General features: G+C 40.1%; 1 protein-coding gene across 2 annotated transcripts in view; it reads right to left on the minus strand.

Annotated features, from left to right (window-relative positions):
- Positions 1–23,201, minus strand: part of NAV2 (neuron navigator 2) — a 188,165-nt gene that overhangs the window by 110,816 nt on the left and 54,148 nt on the right. Inside the window, exons 4-7 of one of the 2 annotated variants that reach the window (XM_090140200.1) lie at positions 15,918–15,990; positions 9,503–9,773; positions 7,944–8,012; positions 4,982–5,139 (exon numbers count right to left, since the gene is read on the minus strand). In XM_090140200.1, the coding sequence (XP_089996326.1) occupies positions 4,982–5,139; positions 7,944–8,012; positions 9,503–9,773; positions 15,918–15,990 (571 nt within the window). The remainder of the gene's footprint in view (positions 1–4,981; positions 5,140–7,943; positions 8,013–9,502; positions 9,774–15,917; positions 15,991–23,201) is intronic. The other variant, XM_090140199.1, reaches the window with a different exon arrangement.

Below are 23,201 nucleotides of genomic sequence, written 5' to 3' on the forward strand. Positions count from 1 at the left end.
GGTGGTTAAACATTGGAATAGGCTCCCCAGGGAGGTGGTTGAGTGGATGTGTTTAAGAGCCATTTGGATGTGGTGTTCGGAGATATCAGTTAGCAGAGGATTGTTAGAGTTAGGGTACTGTGGTTAGGCTGCAGTTGGACTTGATGATCCTTGAGGTCCCTTCCAACCTGAGTAATTCTATGATTCTATGATATACATGCATTAGCCACACTGGCCTGTGCACTCCTGGATGAAGGGCAGGCCCATGGTTCTCACCAATCCTTCTATTTCCACCCTATTCCCAGAAAGCGTGTTCTAGAGGTGTTCAAGGCTAGATTGGATGGGACCCTGGGTAGCCTGGTCTGGTATTAAATGTGGAGGTTGGTGGCCCTGCATGTGGCAGGGGGGTTGGAGATTCATGATCCTTGAGGTCCTTTCCAAACCTGGCCATTCTGTGATTCTGTGAAGCAGCCCCAGTACACCAGCTGCTTCCTCCACCTTGCTCAAAGCTGAGCACAGATGATTTCAGAAGCACACAGGGAGCAACACACAGCTTTATTCTAGCACTTCACACCCTAATTTCCTTCAGCATTTGCAAATGTCATCTGGCAAAATCAATTCAATTTCTCATGTGCAGGATGAGCAAAGCCCTGCAACATTTCTTGTCTTTATGATAGAACATCTGTCTTTTATTTGTATTCGTTTGCTAAATGTACACGTTCCCTCAACATACATCCAAGAATTTATTTTTATATATATATGTAAAAGTTTTAGATGTTACATAAATCCTTTCCCCAAGAAAGTCTCATCATTAGTTGACTAATGGAATCTTAAAATAACAAAACATCTAGGTTATTGTTTTCCAGTAGCTAGCTATTCCTCCATGTTCCTTTTACTGTCCTTTTCATTTCTGCTGCATTCTGTTCCAATTAATGCACTTTTGCTGCCATGAGATGCAGAAGATTGACTAATAAGACAGTTCACATTTGGAAGAAAAGGCCACAGATGAATGAAAGCTGCAAATTACATCCTAGGGTAATCGGTAAGAGTTGATTCAAATGTAATGCAGCAAAGGCAACCTTCTATCAGGACGTGATAGCTCATGCCAAAGCAGCCTGCCAAACCAGGCAAATTTCTTTTCCTCCTATTTCTTCCTCCAAAAACACAGAGCTACTGCTGTGTGAAGGGATCAGAATTACCAGAAGAGAGTTGACTGACACCAACATGGTGATATGAGTCTTATTTCCTTAGGCAAAATTCAGGATATAGGTCAGAAAGCTTGAACTGTCTCAGCAGTTTGACAATAAACTTGTCTGGCAACGTTACAATTAACGTAAAATAAGCCAAACATTTGTCAGGCCAATTGGTTTTGTTTCTCATGGATGCAAACAAACTTTGTGTCATGATTATATTTTTAAGTAAAGTTCAACTTGTATAAGTCCTCTTTCTTATTTTACTTTTTCTACTTTCTCCTCATGACCATAATTTATTACTGGCTTTACAGATTTATGACTCAGAACCAAAGTTCTGAGTATTTCATGCAACACATGCAGGCCATCAACCTTGGAAAAAATCAAACAAACCCATACTCACCTCCTCCCCTCCCCCCCCCCAAAAAAAAACCCACACTTTTTTTTTCTTTCAGGCATTTGCAACACTCACAGGAAGCAGATTACCTAGCATGCTTCTTCAGTAACAGTTTTATCTTTCTGAAGAGATGTATTACAGTGAGGAATGAGAGTTCACAGAACTATCTGCCTAAAAGCAATTGACAGTCAAGCTGACAAATCTGCATGTGAGAGAGAGGGGAACAAGGCAGAACACCAGTATGAAGATTTTTCTCTGAAACTGAAGAAAGTCAAGACTGAACCCAGTACTTGGCTTCCCTTATTTAGTAATCTTAGCAAACTGAGAGAAAGTCAAGAGAGTTCAAGTTATCCCTTGAGCACAGCTGTAACTTGCCAGCTTGCTCTTTTAATGAATGCCAAATGTAATTCAGTTATGGAGATGAATATTACATGCTTAAGTCACAGTCAAATCATTGCAGTTTACAGGTAAGGAAGGTACTGAGTTACTTCCAAAACAGTAACTGTGGATTCATCAAGTAGAGTGTTGCTACTTCATTAGCCTATTTTTAGTTATTGCTGTGAAAGTAATTTTTGTCCCATACAAGGTCTGATCAGGGTGATTGAAAATGTCCTTGGAGGATCTCTTGAGTAGGATTTGGAGTGTACTCTGCTCTGCTAGAAAAGCAGTGCTGCTGGTGCTAGATGAACAATTAATTCAGTGCTGGTTCAGGGCTATGTACTCCAAGGTTCTTTCTTCTGGAAACAGTGAAGCACTGGCACAGGTTGCCCAAGCAGGTGGTGGATGCCCTAGTCCTGCAGACACCCATTGTTGGGCTGGATGGGGCTCAGAGCACCTGATGGATACATGGGTGTCCCTGTTCATCGCAGGTGAGAGGAGCTAGATGGCCTTTAAGGGTCCCTCCCAACCCAAACAATTCCATCTATGATGCTCAAGATTCCAGTGACACCATTACAAGATGAGATTTGGACTGTAATTGCTACTTAGGATAATATTCCAAAACTATAATTTCCTTCAAAGAAACAAGCATGAAAACCGCAGGCATTACTGTTACTAGAAGTGATGCGTGTATAACAAGGAGATTTGAGTCTAAAGGGCACTCTGCCAAGTCACTGCAAGAAGACACAATTGGAATACAATATTGATCCATCTGTGTAAGTGCAATGACTTCGTTTAGGGTACTGAATTAGCTGCCAGACTAAGCCAATGATTTGACTCTAGCAGACTACAACAATTTGCTCCATTTTCACCAGTCATATCCACCACCACTCTGCTGGAAAATTCTACGTTATAGAGCTCAGAGCTACATACTCAAGGTAATGAATGCTGTCAGATCATTTACTTACTGAATGGACACAAAGTCAGTAAATGTCATTGAAAAAATGACATAGTGCCATACAGCATGGTGCTGGGTATTCACATTTCCAATGCAAACACAGTTTCTCTGCAACATTTATAAAGATATATCATGTTCCTGCCTTCAAATATGCTGCATGATTCTTGAAATTAAATTTAAATTGTGTATTTTAAGCACCTCTGACAACACTGGAGGAAAGCAAAACAAATGGAGCTATTTACCATATAAATATATTGAAGAAATCTTCAGTGGTCATTTTCCTTTCCTGTAAAGCTACTCATCAAAATGTCTTATTTTTGGATTAATTTTCTACTCCCCCTTGTCTGTGTCTGGCAAAAAATGAGAAAGCCTGTTTCACCACTGCCAGTTCTTGAAGCTATTTGTTGTGCATACCTTCAGAACAACAAGTCACAATCTCACTTCTAGTAAGGAAGGATTATGCCTTTAAAGCATTCAAGAACCAAGCGTCTTCCTGCTGAAAGGATACTCCCTAAAATAGAGAGTTTTCAGATGTCACAACCTAACAATGCTATTTAGAGCCCACCATATGGTCACCTTTCCTGGTCTTTGACTGTCACATCAGGCTGAGCAATTCAGAGCAACAGAGGCTCAGAGTACTACTACAAACTTACACACAAAATTAAATCCCTGCTTATAACTGACATTCCCATATATTTTCAACCACACACCTAGCACCCACTAAACCATGTCCCTCAGTACAAATGATACTACTGCATCCTGCAAGGACATAAGTTACAACTTATGATCTGGTTTCAAGGCTGAGAAATTACTAATGCAATCAGATGGACAGAACATTAAATCTTAAAAGAAGTCACAACAGCAACAAAAAAAAACATTTCAAAGTTGTAAGTACTGTAAAGCAATAGGGCTTGTGGAGACACTTTTATGAAGGAAAAGTTATTGGGGATAAAAATGAGGTAAGTGGCACTGCTCTCAGCTATCATAGCATTTTCTTGCGAGAGGGATGGTTAGAACAATGATAGGGCCAATATGTTTAATGTTATATTAAACACAGTAAGTGGATCTATAGAATCCAAGACAAAGCCTGTTCACACTGTTTTGAACAACTTTACAATCTGAATTTCTATGAACTGTCAAATGTAATGTTGCCAAAGAGCAAAGTTACTGTTATTTACTTATAACAGTAAATAAAACCAATTAACTGTTTTTTTTTCTATATCACACAGAGGAAGAGAACTAAATTCAAATGGCAATACAAAGAACAGGCAAATATTCCTATTTTTGGGTTTCAGGAGTAGTGAATTTCATAAACTAAAGACCTGGCAAAGGAATCTCTCTGTATGACAAGTTACCTAAAAAAATATAATGGATGCTGAAAGCTTAAAAGTGACCTGATTGTCTGTATTGGAGTCAACAACTTTTTTTAAATCTCATTTCTGTTTTTGAAATACTGTCAGTGCTCTGTTCCTTATTATAGTTCCAAACAGGCTGATCAGAAATATGTGAAATTACTACAGTGATTCCTATTAACTTAAATTAGATTCAGATTGAAATCGAAGCAAGACTTTCACCAGGTAGTAACAGAAGCCAGCTCTAATGGGGAGAATGAGATCCCCTTTCAAAGCATGCTTTAACTACGTGTATTCTGGAGAGAAGTCAAACCTGAATGCTAAGATTCATGGCTGCTAGTATTCTACCTGTTTTTACCCAACTTTTAATCATTCTTATTACAAATTAGTGTGTATACGAGAAATGATCAGTCATCCATAACATAACTGGCATGTATGTTTTTATGTACCATGACTATGATATCCTGTACTGAATGTAATCACAATAAAAAATTACTAGCCTCAATCACACAGAAACTAAAAACTGACTTGGAGAATGAATCATTCAATTTAAAAGTGGGTGAGAAGATTAAACATCAAGGAAAAGCACTGCAAGGAGAAGTGTTTGCAAAGAGCCACTTAACACTGCGAGATAATCTCATATCTCAAGTTTCACAGAGAATCCAACTTCCCTTGAATAAAACCACCATTCAGAAAAACTAAGGATGCAAAAATTTCAAGCACTTACCTTTTTCATTGCAACTTGTGGGTGCTGGAAGAAGAACTCCAGGCTTGGACTTGTCATAATTGTTAAAGCTCTGGCTGCGGCGATTGTTGGTACTGATAGAACCGCGAGTTTTTGTCTCACTGCCTGCAGTGGACACTCTTGTGGTTGGGCCTGGGAGCCTGACAAAAGAATTACAGTAAGATTAGATATATGAAAAAGCACTCTGAGAAAGAAACTATGGAATACCATGCGTAAGATGAAAAGGATCAATATCACAAACATATACTTTTAAGGTCTTTGTCCTTATGAGAGAACAAATGGAAAAATCATCTGAGATGAAAAATAAATCACCAATAAGCTACAATCTGAGTTGCTTTATATATTTAAAAAAAAAAAAAAAAAGGAAAAAAAGGAAAGAAACAAGATTGTTAATCAGACACTTTAACAGCTTTCCATGTGAGGTTTCAGCTCAAAAAAACTTCAGGATGCAGTTTGAAATTCCTGTCTAAACTGACTAATAGCAGATTTGGCAAACGGAAGAGTTGTTTCTAATGGACCCAACAGAGAGTACACTAAGCTGCCTCCTCTCAGTAAGTTGATACAATCAGACCCTCTCTATATATCTTTTGCTTGTTCCATTAATGGTCACTTGACATAAATCTTGTGAACCAAAAAATTCAGTGCAGTAATAATGCCAGTGTAAAGTTAACACTAAATGACACATTACTGCTCTTTAACCAGAATGTTGAGCAGAGATACACTTATTTTGGATGTAACACTGGGAAGTACATTACATTTGTGCTCAGTGGCCAGCCCAGCAAAACATTAACTGGCTTTAATTTGCACCCATTAAATTGTACAAAATGTAAGTCCCCACTCTTAGGGCAGCCACATCAGTGAGAGGTATAAGTTTCTGCTTTAAATGGATAGAGGATGGCAGCAAGCTGTTTCAGGGATGGATTTTCCAGCATTTCCTTAATGTAGCCCATATCAAAAAGATTTAGATGTTTACTTAGAAAAAAAGCTAGTTAGGATTCTGGAATTAGCAGACAGGAAAGGATACTCGTTTCACATTTTTCAGGCAAAAAGGGAAGGGGGTAGAATTTTCTAAAAGTCTGACAATTGGGAAAGCCACAGGCACTGCATCTCAAAACAACCTGTGTGCTTGAGTTCTTCAAAGTGAATGATAATATACACAGCCTGTGGGTCTGCACTGTGTTTCGTGTGCTCACAAGAACGTACTTGTACGTTCCAAGTAGATGCAACATTGAAAACTGAAAGGCTTGCTGGTTTCTCAATATCCATTCTTAAGAGAATTAAGAGAACAACTCATTTTAAAAACCATCACATTATAGACTAGAAGATAGGCCCAGTTCATGGCATATAAAGAAGCAGTGAGATGGTCTTCTTTCTGCTCTCTTTTTATTTTCTGTAATGCAGAATCTCCCTAAAACTGATCTTTATGAAATACAAAAGTCAATTTAACTTAACATGTGCTGATAGTAGGCTGCAATGAAGAAGCCTCAGTTGTCAGAGGGAGGAGATGCAGCAGACCAAATCCCTGCTGTGCCTATGAGGGCGGGGAAGTTTGGGGGGGAAGAAGCCAGGAAGAAGACTGGCAGAGCTTCCAAAACTAACTGGCTTCTCAGAGTCCAGTGAAGAAATAGGAAATAAGAAAAGAAACACATAGGAAAAGTACAGAAATGTCAGCAGCTGCATGCACATGCTTTCAAAGCTCAAAATTGGACAAAACATAAGGGCATCATTCAAATACAAAGCAAAAAATCTTTTACAAACTCAAAGCACCACAGACCTGGCACAGCGTATCATGGTTCTGAGGTTTATTTGGCTGAAGACTTTAGAACAAACCCTCCATGTAGCCAGGAAGAGCAGCCTTTTCCAATGCTGGGGGGTGCTAGGAAGTTGTCCTCGGCTGTGCAAGTTGCAGCATGGTGCCAAGGAGAACACCCCTTGATGCTCCATTCTGCACACAGACCACATGGGAGGAGCAGCAGTGGGGAAAGGAAGGAGCAACTTCATTAGGGCTTCCAGCCTCTTCCTGAACGCTTGGAAGGCAGTTCATTAAGAGTTTGTTTTGCTGAGTAGGAAATGAGCTACAAACACACAAGATATCTCAGCTTTGGCTTTTCAGAAGGACAAAATGCTATGGGCAGGGCCGAGTGCGGCAGCAAGGCCCACACAGGTTTTGCGAATCTGTCGTATTTTAAAGGAATGAAAGCTGCCTGAACTGTGTGAGCACTCAACAAGTGGCAAGTTGGTGAGACAATAGTGTCATTGCCATTAAAAACACATGGAGAATGAAAAACATGAGAGCTAACAACAACTCTTGAAGAAGATATCATTTCTCTCACATTTTTCTCTGTAGAAACTGAGTGCTTTTAGCATGTATTTTTGGTGTTTGGCCAAGACATTTCACAGCAACATCTGTGAAATCTAAAGCAAAATCTAGGTGCAGGGTGAAGTTTCCAGCTTCTTGCTACTACAGAAAGGTACTGAGCCCCGGCCATAACTGCGACCCAGAAAGAATGATAGAATGGTTTGGGTGGGAAGGGACCTTAGAGATCATTCGGTTATAACCCCACTACTATAGGCAGGGATGCTGTACTGATGTTTCAGAGCAGCAGTAAACTGACTCTAGCTATTTCAGTAATGCAGAGCTACATGCAGCTCATACAGATGGGTGCAGCAGGGAGAGAACTCCCAGAACCATGTTTTGTTCCCAGAAACAAAAGCTTAGAAGGGTAAGAAAACAGAATCATTTTCTTGCAGGCCTAAATGCATTCCACATCCTTGAAAAAGAGAAAGAAGTTAAAATTCACCCAACACTTCCGTGTTTCAGCTGCTGGTAAAATGCCTAGTTACAAACAAGGAGGCAAACATTTTCAGCATGAACCCTAAGCATGCATCCAAGAATACTGCAAAAGGACTATTCATGCTCTGCCGAAGATGAAGGAACGCTAACCTAGAAGACTTTTTCTGACCAAGAGTGAATCGGATGATTTTGCTTTGAGATGAGTCCCTGGGAGATGCACTGTACAACAGGAAAGAAAAAGTAGAAGATATCATTGAGCAACAACTTTCTTTTTAAAGCCACTGAACTTAGTTACCAGTTGCAGGGAAGAGGGAGTTTATGCTCTTTGGCTATGTATAATTTCAGGTCAAAACTGTTTAAAATCTGAAATCAATTGATTTTTATAGAGTATGATATAAGATGTATATAGACGCAATTCTGCATGTGAATTCACTTTTTTTTTCTCTTCAGCTTCTCAGTTTTTTTTATATGATACTTCAAATCTGTGTATTTTCAGTTTATAATATACTATATATGTTATGATATTGCACACCCTCATGTTAAATAATTTTAAATTTCTTGAAACCCAGCACAAGCCATACAATGGACTGAAAATACCATTTAAATGATCCCATGCTTCTTGTCATGTTTTTTGTCACAGAAGTAAAAAAAATACATTCAAATGTATCCTCGTTTGATGATGGTTATTTCCTGCACAAGCTTATACACGCTGTAACAACATTATGCTTTTCAATTACGCAAATAATTGTTTCCACTTAAAATGAGCATGGTTCATTATGAAAAACACAGGAAAAACTCAAGGAAAACCCGAACAAGTAGCTCTGAGTAGCATCTCTCTTGGAAGACTTCACTTGATCTTCTGTATCCCTTACAAAGCAGCATGTAAGGTAGTGTTCATCTTAGTGAGTTATTTTAACACAAATCAGCCTTAACTTAATTTATGATGGTCTGAAACAAATAAGCCTTCACCTGTAACTGTGCAAACATGACTTCAGCCTTTCATCCTGCCCACTAAATCCCACTAAAAAACACTCACTCTGTTAACAGGAGTCATATAAGCAGATGGCTGCTTGTAATTGTAATTACAGTGCTACTGCCTTTATAAGTGGCTTTTATTTTAACCTGCAGAGTGCTCCATTAGGACTGAAAACATCCAAGGCATAAAGACTCCCTCTATTCTGATCCAGGAGAGCCAGAGAACACCAACAGCGATATTTTTTTAATGTAAGCCAGCAACTTATTTTTGACCATTAGGCCTAGATTTGATTTTGACTGTTACCAGCTATGATGAGCTATTTCTTTTACCACAGTTAGAGACTAATATCATTTCTTAATGAGGAATAATATTCTTGTAAATGGAGAACTCTAAGTTGGCCTTCACACGTCCAAAGTATGCTCTGTAACAGCAATAACATAACATGCTTTGAGACTGGAAAGGAACAGAAATGAATAATTAGAAGAATGCCCTTAGAAAACACTGTGGTCTTGCTGGTATTCTACACTCATTGAACTGAGCATTTCTAACATTGAGAACATATTTAAGCATGTGTGTTGATTTTCAGAGGTGTGAAGTCAACTGCTACCCAGCATTCCCCTTCCAACACACACCTCAGCAGTGTAAAGAAAGTAGTTTCTTTGGCTTTTGAAGGTCTTTAAGAAGAAAAACAAGCAAACAATGAAAAGACCAACTTAAAAAGAAATTTCCCCACCTTGACTGCATTTCTGGTTGTGCTTTGAACGGATGCTGTACAGCTTGTTGGGGCTGTTGGCACTGAGTTTGGAGAGAAGCTGGCACTTGCTGCTGCTGCTGCGGCCCAGCCTGGCCCTGAAATGGAGGCCCTGCTTGCAGGGACACAGAAGGAGCTGGCTGGGACAGATGGTGCTGTGGTGGCTGTTTCTGTGGCTGCTGCTGCTGTTGCTTGTATCGAGACAAACTGAAGAAAAGGCCCAAGATGGCCTTTAGATTCCCATTCCGGATTTCTGTAAGGCAATATATAAAAGTCACTCATCAGCCACCAGCAGTTGTTTCTTTCTGACAGAGAAGTGGATTGGCCACTGTGCCCTTTATAATGCTGTCAGGACTCCATGCCTCTAGGATATGACAGACTTCTGCAAACCTCATCGGCACTGCTGCTGACTACCAGTGAGCCAAATCTTCAAATAAATAACTGATTTCTCCCTGCAGTGACAGCAATGGATGCTGGCTATTTCTGCTGCTTTCTGCATGTTAGCACCACTGTGCTTAAAAAGTTAATTCCTTTAAATAATCCCTTTAAAGTAACTAAAACAAACAAACCAACTAATCAAAAAACACTACAACAAATATATTAACATCACACCGTAAATGATGTCATAGTCTTAAATTTGCACGAGGAAGTGAAACCAATCAATTACCATGCTGCACTGTATCATTTCGGGAATACCAGCCTAATTGTTTCCATAAAGATCTGGTGCAACTTACACGTTAGAAAATAGTGTTACTGTGAATTGTATAAGTAAATAAAAATCACTGCTAACATCAGCTGGACTTTTGCCTTTACTGCACAGAGTGCACTACCTGAGTTAGCACTGCTACATGACGAGAAGGATGTGCAAGCCCAGGGCCAAATATAAAGGCGAGACCTAGCATTTAGATTTCTGTTCCCAGTTCTGAATGAAGGCTTGCTTCAACTTGTGCTGGGCCCTGCTCTATCCTTTATTCTCTCTCCCAGCCACTTTTCTTCTCATCTTTTCTGCATAACAAGCTTCTGTTTTCAACCCTGACCCCTTACCCAGCAAATATCTAGCTTACTTCTTAAGAGTTTGCTCCACTTTCTGTCCTAGCTTCCAGCTTTGGTCTCCTTGCCTTCTTAAATCTCAATCTAATTTTCCTTCCCAGCAGCTAATATCATTTGTTTGCTTCCTTCATTTTGTTCTGGCCCATATTAATCTCTAGTCACTCTTTATCCTTTTCCATGTTGTCCTGGCTGTTACCCAGACCCAGGGTATTTCCAAAATCTGGCAAGATGTAATTGATTTCTCCTCCCCACAGCTCAGTACCTCCACCAGTGCTCTGCCACCACTACCCCATTCTCTTCTTTACATGAATATCAGGGCCTGTGAGTAGCCATTCCCTGTCTTCCTTAGTGTTCTTGACCAAATTAGTCACTTCCTGGGTAGCGGGATCCCCTTCCTTGCCCTACTCACAGTCTAACCCTAACCCTTGTGCAGTGTCCTAACCCCAAGCCTGACTCCTCCCACTGACATGAGGCACTTGGCTTATCTAATCTGCTTGTGTTTGTCCAGGGAGGACATGGCATGGAAGGAGACAGTAAAGCAAAATAGACACAAAAGGCAGCAAAGCACAGTGAAAAGCATCTTCAGTAAAGAACTCAGTTTACTGATGGAACTGTCAGGAAAGTATCACTTAATCATGGAGCCAGAGCATAACTAAACAGACCCAGCAGCACCGGGAAGCTTAACTGCACAAACACAGGCCAGGAGATAAAAGGAACTCCAACGAGCCTACATGTATAGACTTAGCAAAGACCCATGCAACTGGAAACAGGGTCCTGATTTCACTGTGAAGTGAGAGGTGACACAAATAACAACTTCACCTAAAACACATGCCTTTCTGTGTCTGTGCAATGGGAGGAGAAATCTGCTTTTGGCATGTTCAACATGACAAAAAACAATAATCACAAGAAAGCCATGTTTAATGAGTTTCAAAACCAGCAGCCTCTCTCTCTCTAGCTTTTAAGTAACATATTTCAAACCAGACTTCTAAAGGCAGCTCTCTTATCTCAGTGACAGACTGACGGAATTCACCTGGCAGCTTGCCCCTGCCCTTTGCACTAAAGGAGAACTTCAGCCCCACTGTGTCCTGCAGTCCGGATCTGCTTCCTGCCTTCCATTTTGAAGAGAATCCATACAAATCCACCCTCTGGAAATTTCCATGCTGTCTTATGCATATGTTTTTCATGCCTAGAGCTAGTGAATGTGAGCTCTTTGCACACGCCATGATGGTTGGCCACTGAGGAATTCTGCACGCAGTTCCCACAACCTGTCTTCATTCATAGTGAGACACAATGGTCTTCTCTATTTCCATAACACTCCACACAAAATCTGCACAGAATACAAGCCAGAGATGATAAAAAAAATAAGTAACTTGTTAACTCAAAGGAATCTCAGCAATACACAGGCTTAGTGCGGTAGAACCAAAATCTGGCAAGATGTAATTGCCCTCTCAGGTATGTGTCAAATAGCACTGTGAAGTATTTGTGCTGTGGAAACAAAAATCCCATCTGGAATGGGCTGCCCAGGGACTGAGTCACTGTCCCTGGAAGTGTTCAAGAAGCATCTAGATGTGGTGCTAAGGGTTTATCGGAGAGATACTGGTGGTAGGCAGATGGTCAGCTAGACGCTCTTGGAGGTCTTTTCCAACCTTGGTGAGTCTATGATTCCAGAAAGGAACTAAAATGGATTTATTGCAATATCGCAAAGTGTAAACACTGAAATCCATTTACCTACAGAAGTATGTTAATTTCAGAGGCAAAAGCCTAAGTTCAATAGAGGTCATTCCAAAGTCTAGCAAGCTGTTTTCTTTCATTGCTTTATGGTCTCATGATCTGCTCTGCGGATGGTTATCCAGCCAACCTGTTACCCAGAGGAGGTGCAGCCTCTAGCTATGAATTCAATTTGAGTTTTTACTGTACGTTTATATTCTTTATAATCTTCAAAATCTTTCCAGTGAGGAAACTGTGTGTGAAGGATGGCAAGCTTAGCTGGGCAACAGCAGTTCCAGGTGCCTCGAACCCAGCAGTGTGCAGAATCACAGAATCACAGATTCTGTGCAGGAACAACAAAAAAAAAGAAAAGCAGCAGTAAGGGGAGAAAAGGCCCCTGCAGCATCTCTGTTTTATTCACTTCATTTCATTATTTCATTTTAGCAACTAGGAATAAAGATTTTAGAATGTAAAATCTTTGCAAAGGATCCATGTTGCTGGGGCAGAGGGTCTACCACTAGCATACTGAGGTCATCATCAGAGATTGCACCTTTACTGCCTAGATCCATAAACACACTATGCCTGTGTCACACCAGAAGGGTATTACATATGAAGTGTGTTTCAACACATAGGAGTCAACTTCCCTTCATACTAACACTGCACTGTTGAAAAATGTATATTCCTAAGTGAGTCAGGAGAGGTGTCAATGTTTATTTCTGTTTGGAAGCAATCACAATCTTTTACTCCCTCCTGGATGAGGATATGTTGGTGGGGTAAGCACAAGCATTTACAGTCGACCTAGCAGGTCTTGGTAACCTGTGCAGAAACACAAGCTCGCTTGGTTACAGCAAGCTTAATTTTAAGTGATTCTGTGTTCCCTAGTTCCGTTTCCCTCTTCTTTCTCAGCACAGCTGAGAATGGGCTCTCCAAATTTTCTTGCTAAATTCCAGTCTTTTAACTTCATTTTATAAAAAGTGATCCTTCTCTCTCCTCTCTTCAGACATCATTCTTTTCCTTCAGCATTAGTGGTAGAGCCAGTAAGTGTTCTCATTCTTATGTTGGCAGCAAACATCACTAGTCTCTTCCCAGCTTCTGTACAATTTAATATGCTAATTTCTAGAAAGAGGAAAATGTGAAAGCATAAAAGAAAGAAAGAGAAAACTCAGCAGAAGCCACGGGATAACCGATAACAAGTCTGACTTGTGATTTGGCAGGACAGCAATGGACATTAAACACGTTGTCTGCTCCCCAGTGTGAACACTACACTACCAGCTTATCATGCTGACAGTTTTCTCATCAACTCATCTTCTAGATAATGTGAAATATGTAACATTTTTACCCTACTTACCACATCAAGATTAAAATTGGCTTTTACTATGGACTCAAAGCTGCATTTTGTTTAATCATTTCCTGAGAAGTTTTAGCTGACACCTCTTTTCTTGACTTGAGAATTTGAACTGGAACGGAACTATCTCAGCACAGAATGCAGGCAGTGCTTGGGCTGACCATGCCACAGTTTCTCTTGGAAAGAAAAGATTTGTTGTGGGTATTCTAATCAGCCAGCTCTTCTACTAGTTGTGATAACATCAGGCTAGAGTAACATGTACCAAATAGCTGCTACTTTGCATTCTGTGCTTACAAACCATCACAAACTTTGTGAAACGATATTTAAATACACATGTTAAAGTGCCTGGTAGGATCTCACAGACCAAGATAATGTAGGGTTGTCATTTAGAGGACAGCAGGGAATTCTTTAAGCTTGCCAAAATATAATTTTTAGTTATAGTTTTAATAACTGGTTAAAAAAAAAAATCTTTTTTTTTTTTTTTTTTTTTGTATTTTTAATACATTTTACAAATATAATGCATATACGTAAAACTTCTGTACAGGATAGTTTCACCATGAAGTTCATTCACAGCAGTAATCTGGTTGTACATTTTATAAAAAGCACAGACTGTCAGTAAGGGAAACCTGGATTCAGAGAAGACTTGGAATCACAGTCAGAAAGCATATAGCTCAGATTAATAAAGAAGGCTCAGATTAAGAAAGAAAACATACTCAAGAGAAAATAGCACTAAACTAATCAGAATAATATTAAATCTAAATTAAGTCTGGGTGCTCCTGCTCCGGCAGGAGAATTGGACTAGATGATCTTTTGAGGTCCCTTCCAATCCCTGACATTCTGTAATTCTGTGATTATTTAGGAATCAATAAACTTTACTCCACAAGGGGAATTCCTTCCCACAGCATTCAGCAAATGCAAAATGCTCGCCTTGTCTCTAGTCCTTAACACCACATCCACAAATGCTCATGGTTACTGGCAACAGGAGAGCCAAGGCCAAACGAGGGAGAATTCTCTCTTCCAACTGAGAAGAATCTCTGCTCTTTTCAAAACTCTCTACATGACAAGACTATCTATTATTCATCCTTCCTTTTTTCATTCCATTTTTAAAGGAGGAAAGCTGTGTTATAGCTGCGATTTTATAAGCATATACAAAGTTTACAGGCAGAAGACTTCAGACCATCTAGAAAAATTAAAGATATGCCCATGGTTTGGGGCACAGAAATTCTTTCTGGCCTCTGAGTATGTATTGTTGCCTATTTTTTCCATTTACACTAACTATTCTAACAAGATACATTAGCTTGCCTACTGACCTGGGTCTAGATGAGATGTGATCCATTTTCTTCCTATCAGCTCCCAATGCTGTGCTATTGCTTGGTGACCAAACCATCCCTTCTACTGTTGCTGAGCAGCACCTACACAGCGTCAAGGCTCTCTTATCCCAGCCTCAGAGAGGCTGGAAGTTGAGAAGATGGGAGTGAACACAGCTGACTCCAGCTGACCAAAGGGAGATTCCTTTGGTAACATCATGCTCAGCAACAAAACACAGGGCGGAGGGGTGCTGAAGATGCACCAATAAGGAGGTGTCATACATATACCTAAAGCTGGCTGAACTACCAAACCCACCTACTCTTGCAGCATACTTAAACACGGAGGTGAAAGCTGGTGATGAGAATTGTGTCTGATCTTTTAATGAGACAGCAGTTAAACAGCTTCTGAGCCACCAGCCACCATACATCCTGACGTACATCATGTACCAATAAGGAAGAATATCACACACACGCACAGCCATTTTCTGGTTTTGGAAAATTCTGGTGCTCTTTATAAGCAAAAGCAATGAACCCAAGGTCAGTAGCTTTTTTCTTTGGGTTCAGAACATTTGTTGTGGGTTGGTTTTTTTTGTTGTTGTTGTTGGTTTGGAAAAAACTTCTAAATATCTCAATCAAATAGTTGAAGAATGATTAAATAACTTCTCTCTCAACAGACAATCTCCATCAGTTTTAAATTTACTTCTATGCTCTAATCAGTGCACCAATTATAGAACTCAGATGAAAAACCCTCCGCTTTTTAATAGACATACACAAAGACATTACTGAATTAGAATAATTATTTTTACAAGTCAGTGGAGATGAGATGTATATTTCACTTACCTTTCATACTGAGATGGGGGGAAAAAAGAAGTTAAAAACTTTAAATTATCCATATTTAATCCTCTATTCCATGGCGCATGACTACAGTCACAAACAACAATTTCAGTTCATTTTTTAAAATGAAATTTTAAACTAGGGATTGACTCACCTTCCGCTGACAGCCCCTGTATGTTAATCCCCTTAGCAGCCAGGAAACTCAGGCATGCATCTATGTTTTCAATCTATTCACGAGCAACAACAACAAAAAAAGGAGACACAAAAGAATATGCATTGTAATAATTGTTTATGTTAATTTCCCACCACCCTTTATTGCATTCAGTCTTCATGTCACACAAAAAGTCCCTTTGCTCATATTGTGGAAGCAGTAACAATATGATGTCTCCTAAGTTACTAAGGTCCTACACTGATGGAGAATTACCAAGCTCTGGATTATTTTTACGTGAATGAAGCACATTATTTAATGCTCTAACCACGAAAGATGATCACTATATGTCTCATTAAAGGAGCAATGACCTTATGCCAAGATTTTTAACCTACAATAGTGTAATGAATGTGAAACTGAAAATAAACACGGAAGCCACATTTGCTTGAGAAGGCAGATTGCCACTTGCTCTTAAGTTGACAGCTGGCAAAAGTTTCCAGCCACAAAAGCAGTCAAATATAAAAACTGTAACTGAAAACACCAAGTGGAATCCAAAAAATATTTACCCACTGCATTCTCTGCAGGTCAGAAATGACAGGCAACCCTGGTCTCTCACTGTAGGGTATATCTTGCCCTTCAGAGAGATGGTACAACTAACAGCACTGAATAAAATGGGTGTTGATCAGACAGCATCTGCACAATGGTTCTGCACTCTAATGACTACAATTGCTACACACAGACTGGATTATATCCAACTGACAAAGTGGATATAATAGGAAGGTTGGAAGAGTTGGGTGTTTTTTCCCTGTATCTCAGTATCACTGCAGAGATCTAGCTTTACCTTCATAATCAATTTCCCACCAAGCCCTGTTGTAGTATCAAACAACACAGAGATGCCAGCCCCCATAGACCAAAGAACTACAGTCAAAAACCTAATCCTGGGCATCTATAGAATTCACACACACACACAAAAAAAAAAAACCCAAAACCAACAAAAAAGCCCCAACAACATTTTAGAAAGTATCATGAATTGCATGTGAGGTTTCACATTAGTCTGTCAGATAATAGCAATGCGTAATTTCTGCCATGCAAGTACCCTTCTGCCCTGATGTTTTGAGACATAGAAAGGGATGGGAAAAATCTTGTTTCCAGATCAGCCCTTGCCTGCACTTCCAAAAAAAAAAAAAAAGACAAAAATGAGGCTGGCAGTATTTGGGAGGCTGAGCTGCCATCACCTGATCAGCACCTTCTGTCCTTCTCTATGTAATAAATAAATAAAGAAAAAGTACAAGGGAAGCCATCAGAAAATCTCCAGGGTAGTTTCACTTACTGCTTATAACAATAAAAACATTCTGTTCTATCAGGGCAAGAAGAAGTTACTGGCACTACATAACTGGGATTTCAGCAGTTCTAAAAATGGTGATGTGAGGAGATTGGTAGAAGTTTGGCATATACTTTGAAAATAGATTGCTAAAACCAGACGTGTACCAGGTAAGAGACTGCCTGTAATGTTCAGATCTGAAAGTTTATAGCAGGGTATAGGTCCAAAGGTTCATTTACCTGCAGTTTGGCATGTGCCAGCAGTCTAACTGTTTTAGTTTCCTCCCTCATGCTCAACCACCCTTTCAGGTTTTCAACACAGCTCTTTTATTGATGTGACATGGGACTGGAAAGCCAAAGTCCATCATTTCAAAAATAAACGCCACACAAAAACATCCATCTTCCCACCTTCTGTACCTAACAAAACTTCAGCTTTTATTGCTCCAAGAGCACTGCTAGTCTTCCACAACTCTGGGTAGATTTCTCCTCTTCTAGTAAGGAGATTTACTCAGATAAGTAAGTAATGATAAGCAAAATCTTTATAAGAAAATCAACTATGGAGATTGTCTTGTATAGATGTGCAGCATTGCATCTAAAAGGAATTCACAAAAAAGAAAAATAGAACTGAAAGATAAAGACACAGCAATGATTCCATTAACATTTATGCAATATTATCTGTGGTACTAACATGCAGCAGAATGATAGCAATGTAATTAACTATTTGAAGGAGAAAATAGATCTCAGTAAGGAAAATAAATGCGGGGAAATTCAAGAAAATGAAATGCAGAACGCAGGTCTATAGCTGAAATGATTAAGATTTAGCATTGGTAGAAATTCAGGGTGCTTCCCATGCAACGGCTGGTGTCTCACACAGAAACAACCTGTGACTGCCATCCAGCTGCAGTGGAAAAAGGCTCCCAATCCACTTGGCACTCCAGAGTCTCAGAAGAGGAAAAAGGATCCAGTGGAGCCATCAAGGGCTCCATCAGGTTGCCATCTCCTGCATCCCAGCGCTGTCCAGGATGAAAACAGCAATGTTCCAATGCAAAATTTGAAAGTAAGGAAGCTGAAATCTTAATATGTCAAGAAGCTAATGGTGTAATAGTTTTTTATGACCAGTAGCCTGACTGAAGAACCCTTCACTTGGCCTATTACCTCACCTTAAGCACTAGTGCAAAAGGAGGAGGAAAGCCAGGAACAGATCTCAGCCCCTGGCTGGAAAAACAGAATTTAAAAATTAGAAGACATGCATATTTACTGATTTCTAAATACTTTACAAAGGATATCCCCTTGCACATCGTTGTTCTCATTCCCAGCAGACCTTTACGCACCCCATTCATTCCTAGCTTCTACAAATACAACACTTCAATATGCACAAATTTAACAACTTCATTCATTTAATTCTCAGTGTGCTATTACTTTCCTGGGCATATGACTCAGTTTTCCCTCTATTTTCAAATGTACCTTACAGTAATTGTGTACTTCTGGGAATGCTGGCACCCACAGATGTTTTTGTGCTTCTAATATAATACCATTTTCTACTTCTATTCTTGTCAGTGCTAGAAAATAGGGAGCTAGGAAACATGCCCTGGCCTGTATAAACAAAACATAGCACACCAAAAACAAACAAACAAACAAACACCCTCATTCTGTAGCATGTAAATGGACACCCAGCATGGCACTGCTGTATGCTGAACACTGATGGTACTAAAAAGAGATGTGGATATGCAAAGTGTCTGCATCTAAAGTGGTACATTCAAGTCTGCCAAGTCAAATAGACCAGAGTAAATCCCAAACAGTACTGCCCTTCTGACAGGTACAGATGTTCTCCAACAATAATCAGAGCTAAGCTTCTTGTAGGTTCCTTCACCTAGGAGCCACGGGAAGTTTCTCATAATGCAAGACCTCCGCTCCCTGCTTTTACAGTGATAGATGTGGAATTTTCATGAGTTTACCACAAAATACCACTGCTTATATCAAATCCAGTACTATGCATTTAACTTTCACCTCCATGTTATGCACATTAGTTCTCAGAGGAAGAAAATGAAGATTGATTCATGTAAAATGTTTGAAAGTTTCTGAAGCTCTTATGCAATATTAGAGCAGACTGAAGTGCAACACAGAAACAAGGGAAGAGCCTAACATGAGCTGATGTCAGCAATATGTTTCTGAATGCAAACATATACCTTGTCCGTATTTTCAGATCGAGCATGTATGCTTAATACTTTTTACAACACAAAGTGTACAAAGAGCCTTAACATCTTGCATTGTTTCCTAAACATAGTTCTTTCCAAAACAGCCTGGAATACTACACAAAACAATATGTATAAACCGTAGACAACAGATTCTCAATCATTACAAGCGGGATCAGAGGACATCAGAAGGAAGGTTGGGGGAACTGGGACTGTTTAGCCTGCAAAAGAGAAGGCTCCGGGGAGACCTCACTGCAGCCTTCCAATACTTGAAGGGATTAACAGGAGGAGGAACGGCTATTTACAAGGGTGGACAGTGATAGGACAAGGGGGAATGGTCTTAGACTGAGACAGGGGAGGCTTAGGTTAGATATTAGGAAGAAGTTTTTCACACAGAGAGTGGTGACAGACTGGAACAGGTTGCCCAAGGAGGCTGTGGATGCCTCACCCCTGGAGGCATTCAAGGCCAGGCTGGATGTGGCTCTGGGCAGCCTACCACCCCATGGCAGTGAGGGTGAAACTAGATGATCTTTAAGGTCCTTTTCAACCCAGGCCATTCTATTGACATTTGTATCCCCTTCTGCCTAGCACCTGGATCTGGCCCTGGATCTCCTAGAGAAATCCTCCAGCTTGTCCTAATTGGGACAGGCTGCCCAAGGGGGAGATGGAGTCACCCTCCCTGGAGGTACTCAGCTAACGTGTAAATGTGGCACTGAGGGATGTGGCTAGTGGGCATGGTGGGGTCGGTTTGGGGTTGGACTTGGTGATCTTTTCCAACCTTTATGATTTGACAAGCTGATCCAAATGTAATGCCTCATTATTATCTTTTTTAAAACATTGGCTCACCACATCAGAGGCAGCTGTGGGCAGTATGTCAGTAGAGGCTGGCAGTGAGCAGCATAGGTAAGCAGTATGGCAGCAGAGGTTGAACTTTCCCACCAATATCCCATTACATTTTGTTCCCACGACAGATGGCAGCAGAGGAGCAGTCTGACACAATGGCATCTGACATGGAAGTGCATCTGAAGCAAAGGTGTGTCATTCAATTCCTCCACGTAGAAAAACTGGCAGCCACTGACATTCATCGATACCCGCTGAGCATTTATGTAGACCAGAGAGTGGATGTGAGCACATTGAGCTGGTGAGCAGTGCATTTTAGCAGGGATGATAGTAGGTCACTTTTGCTGGTGGAGATTTTTACAAGCATGGCATGAAGACTCTTGTTCACTGCTGGTGAAAATGCAGAGTGGTGACTGTGTTGAAAGAATAGTGTTTTATAGCTGAGAGCTTGCTCTGTCAAATGATGTTGTTGTGCTCTCTGTAACTGTTGTAATTTCCATGGAAATAAATAAGCAGTATTATTACTTTTGGAGCAATCTACGTACATAAAAATCATCCTAATTAAAGCAAAAATATAAGATATTCTAGATACATATTACCTTCAGCTAATGAAAGTAACCATTCTCATATATTAACAGTATATGAGTAATGGTTGGAAATCTAAAATTCATGACAAGGCAAACAGAAGAAGTTTATTTCTCTGAGCTGTATAAACCCCTGTAAAAGCTATGATCTGTTTCCAGTACTCAAGCGGGAAGTGCTCACTACTACATATGCCATCAAAAGAAGCAAAGATCTAAGAACCAGAAGAAACCGCCATGCAAACAGCTTTAACTTTTGTATTATAAACTTGACAAATTTGACACTTTCTTGTCAGCTATTAAGCTTCGTTGTACTGTTCTAAAACAGTAAACACCAGGGCTTCTGTTGAGAAACCAAAGCAACAACAGACAGCTCAAACCAGAACAGAGCTATGTGAAGAGCAGCAGATAGCTTACGTTACCAACATAAGCTTTTAACTTGGAGTACTCCGATTTTACTTACATTTTGTAAAACTGCAACATTGTCTTCACAGCCAGAGTTCAGAAAAAAGAATTAAGACTTTCTCAAAAAGGAGGAGAATATGAGAAATTTTATTTCTGCATATCCTCAGATTTGTAAAGATATTTTTTTTCCTCCTCTCCTAGGATGGGCTAGGACCCTTGTGACCTTACCATGCCTGTTTCACCGATAGCAATACACAAATGGTAAGCACAATAACACAAGTTAAAAAAAAAAAAAAGAAAAAAGAAGGAAAGAGCACCATGTGAAGATCCAAGCAGGGAACAAATGCCTCCCCTGTAGAGGAAAAAATTGTATTTTAGATTCATGCACAATTAGAAGAAAGCCAGGAAGGTGAGAGCAAATGCTCTAAGAGCTAAACATTCCAAGCACGCTTGGCCACATATTTCCTCCAGCAGCCCATGGAACAAGGCTGGTGTGTGCTCCAGCTGACCCCAGCCCTTCCAACCAACATGAGGGTCAGGGCCTGGAGATACCCATTTGTCACTACAGCAACATTCAGCTTGTAAACACGTGCTGACCATAAGGCAAAGCTCACTGATTAAAGCTAGGGAAGACCGAGCAGGCACCAAAATTCCCCATATTGCATTTCTCAGATCAACGCTGGACAAGTCTTACTTGAAAATATACAGCTATATTTAACCACTGCAATGCCTGTCCAAAAATCCCACAGCAGGAATTTGCAGAGGGAAAAAATGCTTGTGATACTTCTGATCCTTCCCACAGATCCTCAGCCCAGACTGGAAGGCACACTGAGGAGAGATGTGAACACATTAGTTTTAGCAAATGAATTAAAACTTCCTGCACTGCTCACTTTAAAAGCAGGGGTTTTTCCAGGCTGACAAACTCCTATTCTTTGGCTTTGGGTGTCCAGAACAGCTCATTTTCAGAATATAAGTTATCAGTCAAATACTAAAATAGCAGTTTCCTTACAAAGTGAACAAACTGAAAACAAGGGCTTTTGTCTTGACTTTCATAAAGTCCTTGTCCTTGCAGAGACTTCATGTTTGCAAGTAGAAAAACAGAGCAGCGTTATTTTATTAGTACAGCTTGACGCCTGCATCAGAAAGGAATGGGTCCTGAAAAAACCTCTGGTCAAGACATACACATCAAAAGAAACCTTTCCTCTTTGTTACTTGATAACATAAATTCTTGCATAAACACAAAGTGATCACTCTTAAAAATAATAAAACCCAACTACAAACCAACACGGAAACCACAGTTACTTCCTACCCTGTTATGAAGAGGAGGTGTGGGGTTGGTTTAGCCTATATGCATACCTCTTTCTTCAAACTCTTGCCTTGGGCATCCCACAACTTCCCCAGGCTTGGCATGAACAGATGAGGGTCTCCTTCCCCCACCTACAGATTCTCCTGCTCTTCTCCCTCTGGCACCGACAGCTTTGCTATTGCTCCTCTCCTCCGGCAGCAAGGGTAACGTACTATCACTTCACCAACTTTCACACTTAACATTTTATCTAAAGCAATGAAAAAATCTTTTACAAAACAAAATGACATTGATCCTTGAAAAACTTTTTTCCCTCATCAGTCTTTTCTCAAACATTTTTTCTTAAATATGTACTTCTGTATCTCTTTCTACTGTCACATTCAATGTTTCTTTTAGTTTTGCATGCAAGATGGAAAACACACCCTCTACCTCTCCTATGTGACAAATGGCTGCTATTTGCTTTCTCTCTCCTTCCAGCCCCATCCTTGGCTAAGTGTCAGCTGTCGCCTGTGTCTGCCAACGCACCGCTCCACTTCCAAGCATCTCCTCTCTGCTTTATCTCCAAGTCCATGTTTTAACATTTAACTTTCTTTACTCAGCTCCCTCCCCAGTCACTTCTGTTGCGGCTGATACAAATCTTTTTCCTTCA

This window comes from Phasianus colchicus, chromosome 5, assembly GCF_987193195.1.
Source record: "Phasianus colchicus chromosome 5, bPhaCol1.hap1.1, whole genome shotgun sequence".
Taxonomy (NCBI): Eukaryota; Metazoa; Chordata; class Aves; order Galliformes; family Phasianidae; genus Phasianus; species Phasianus colchicus.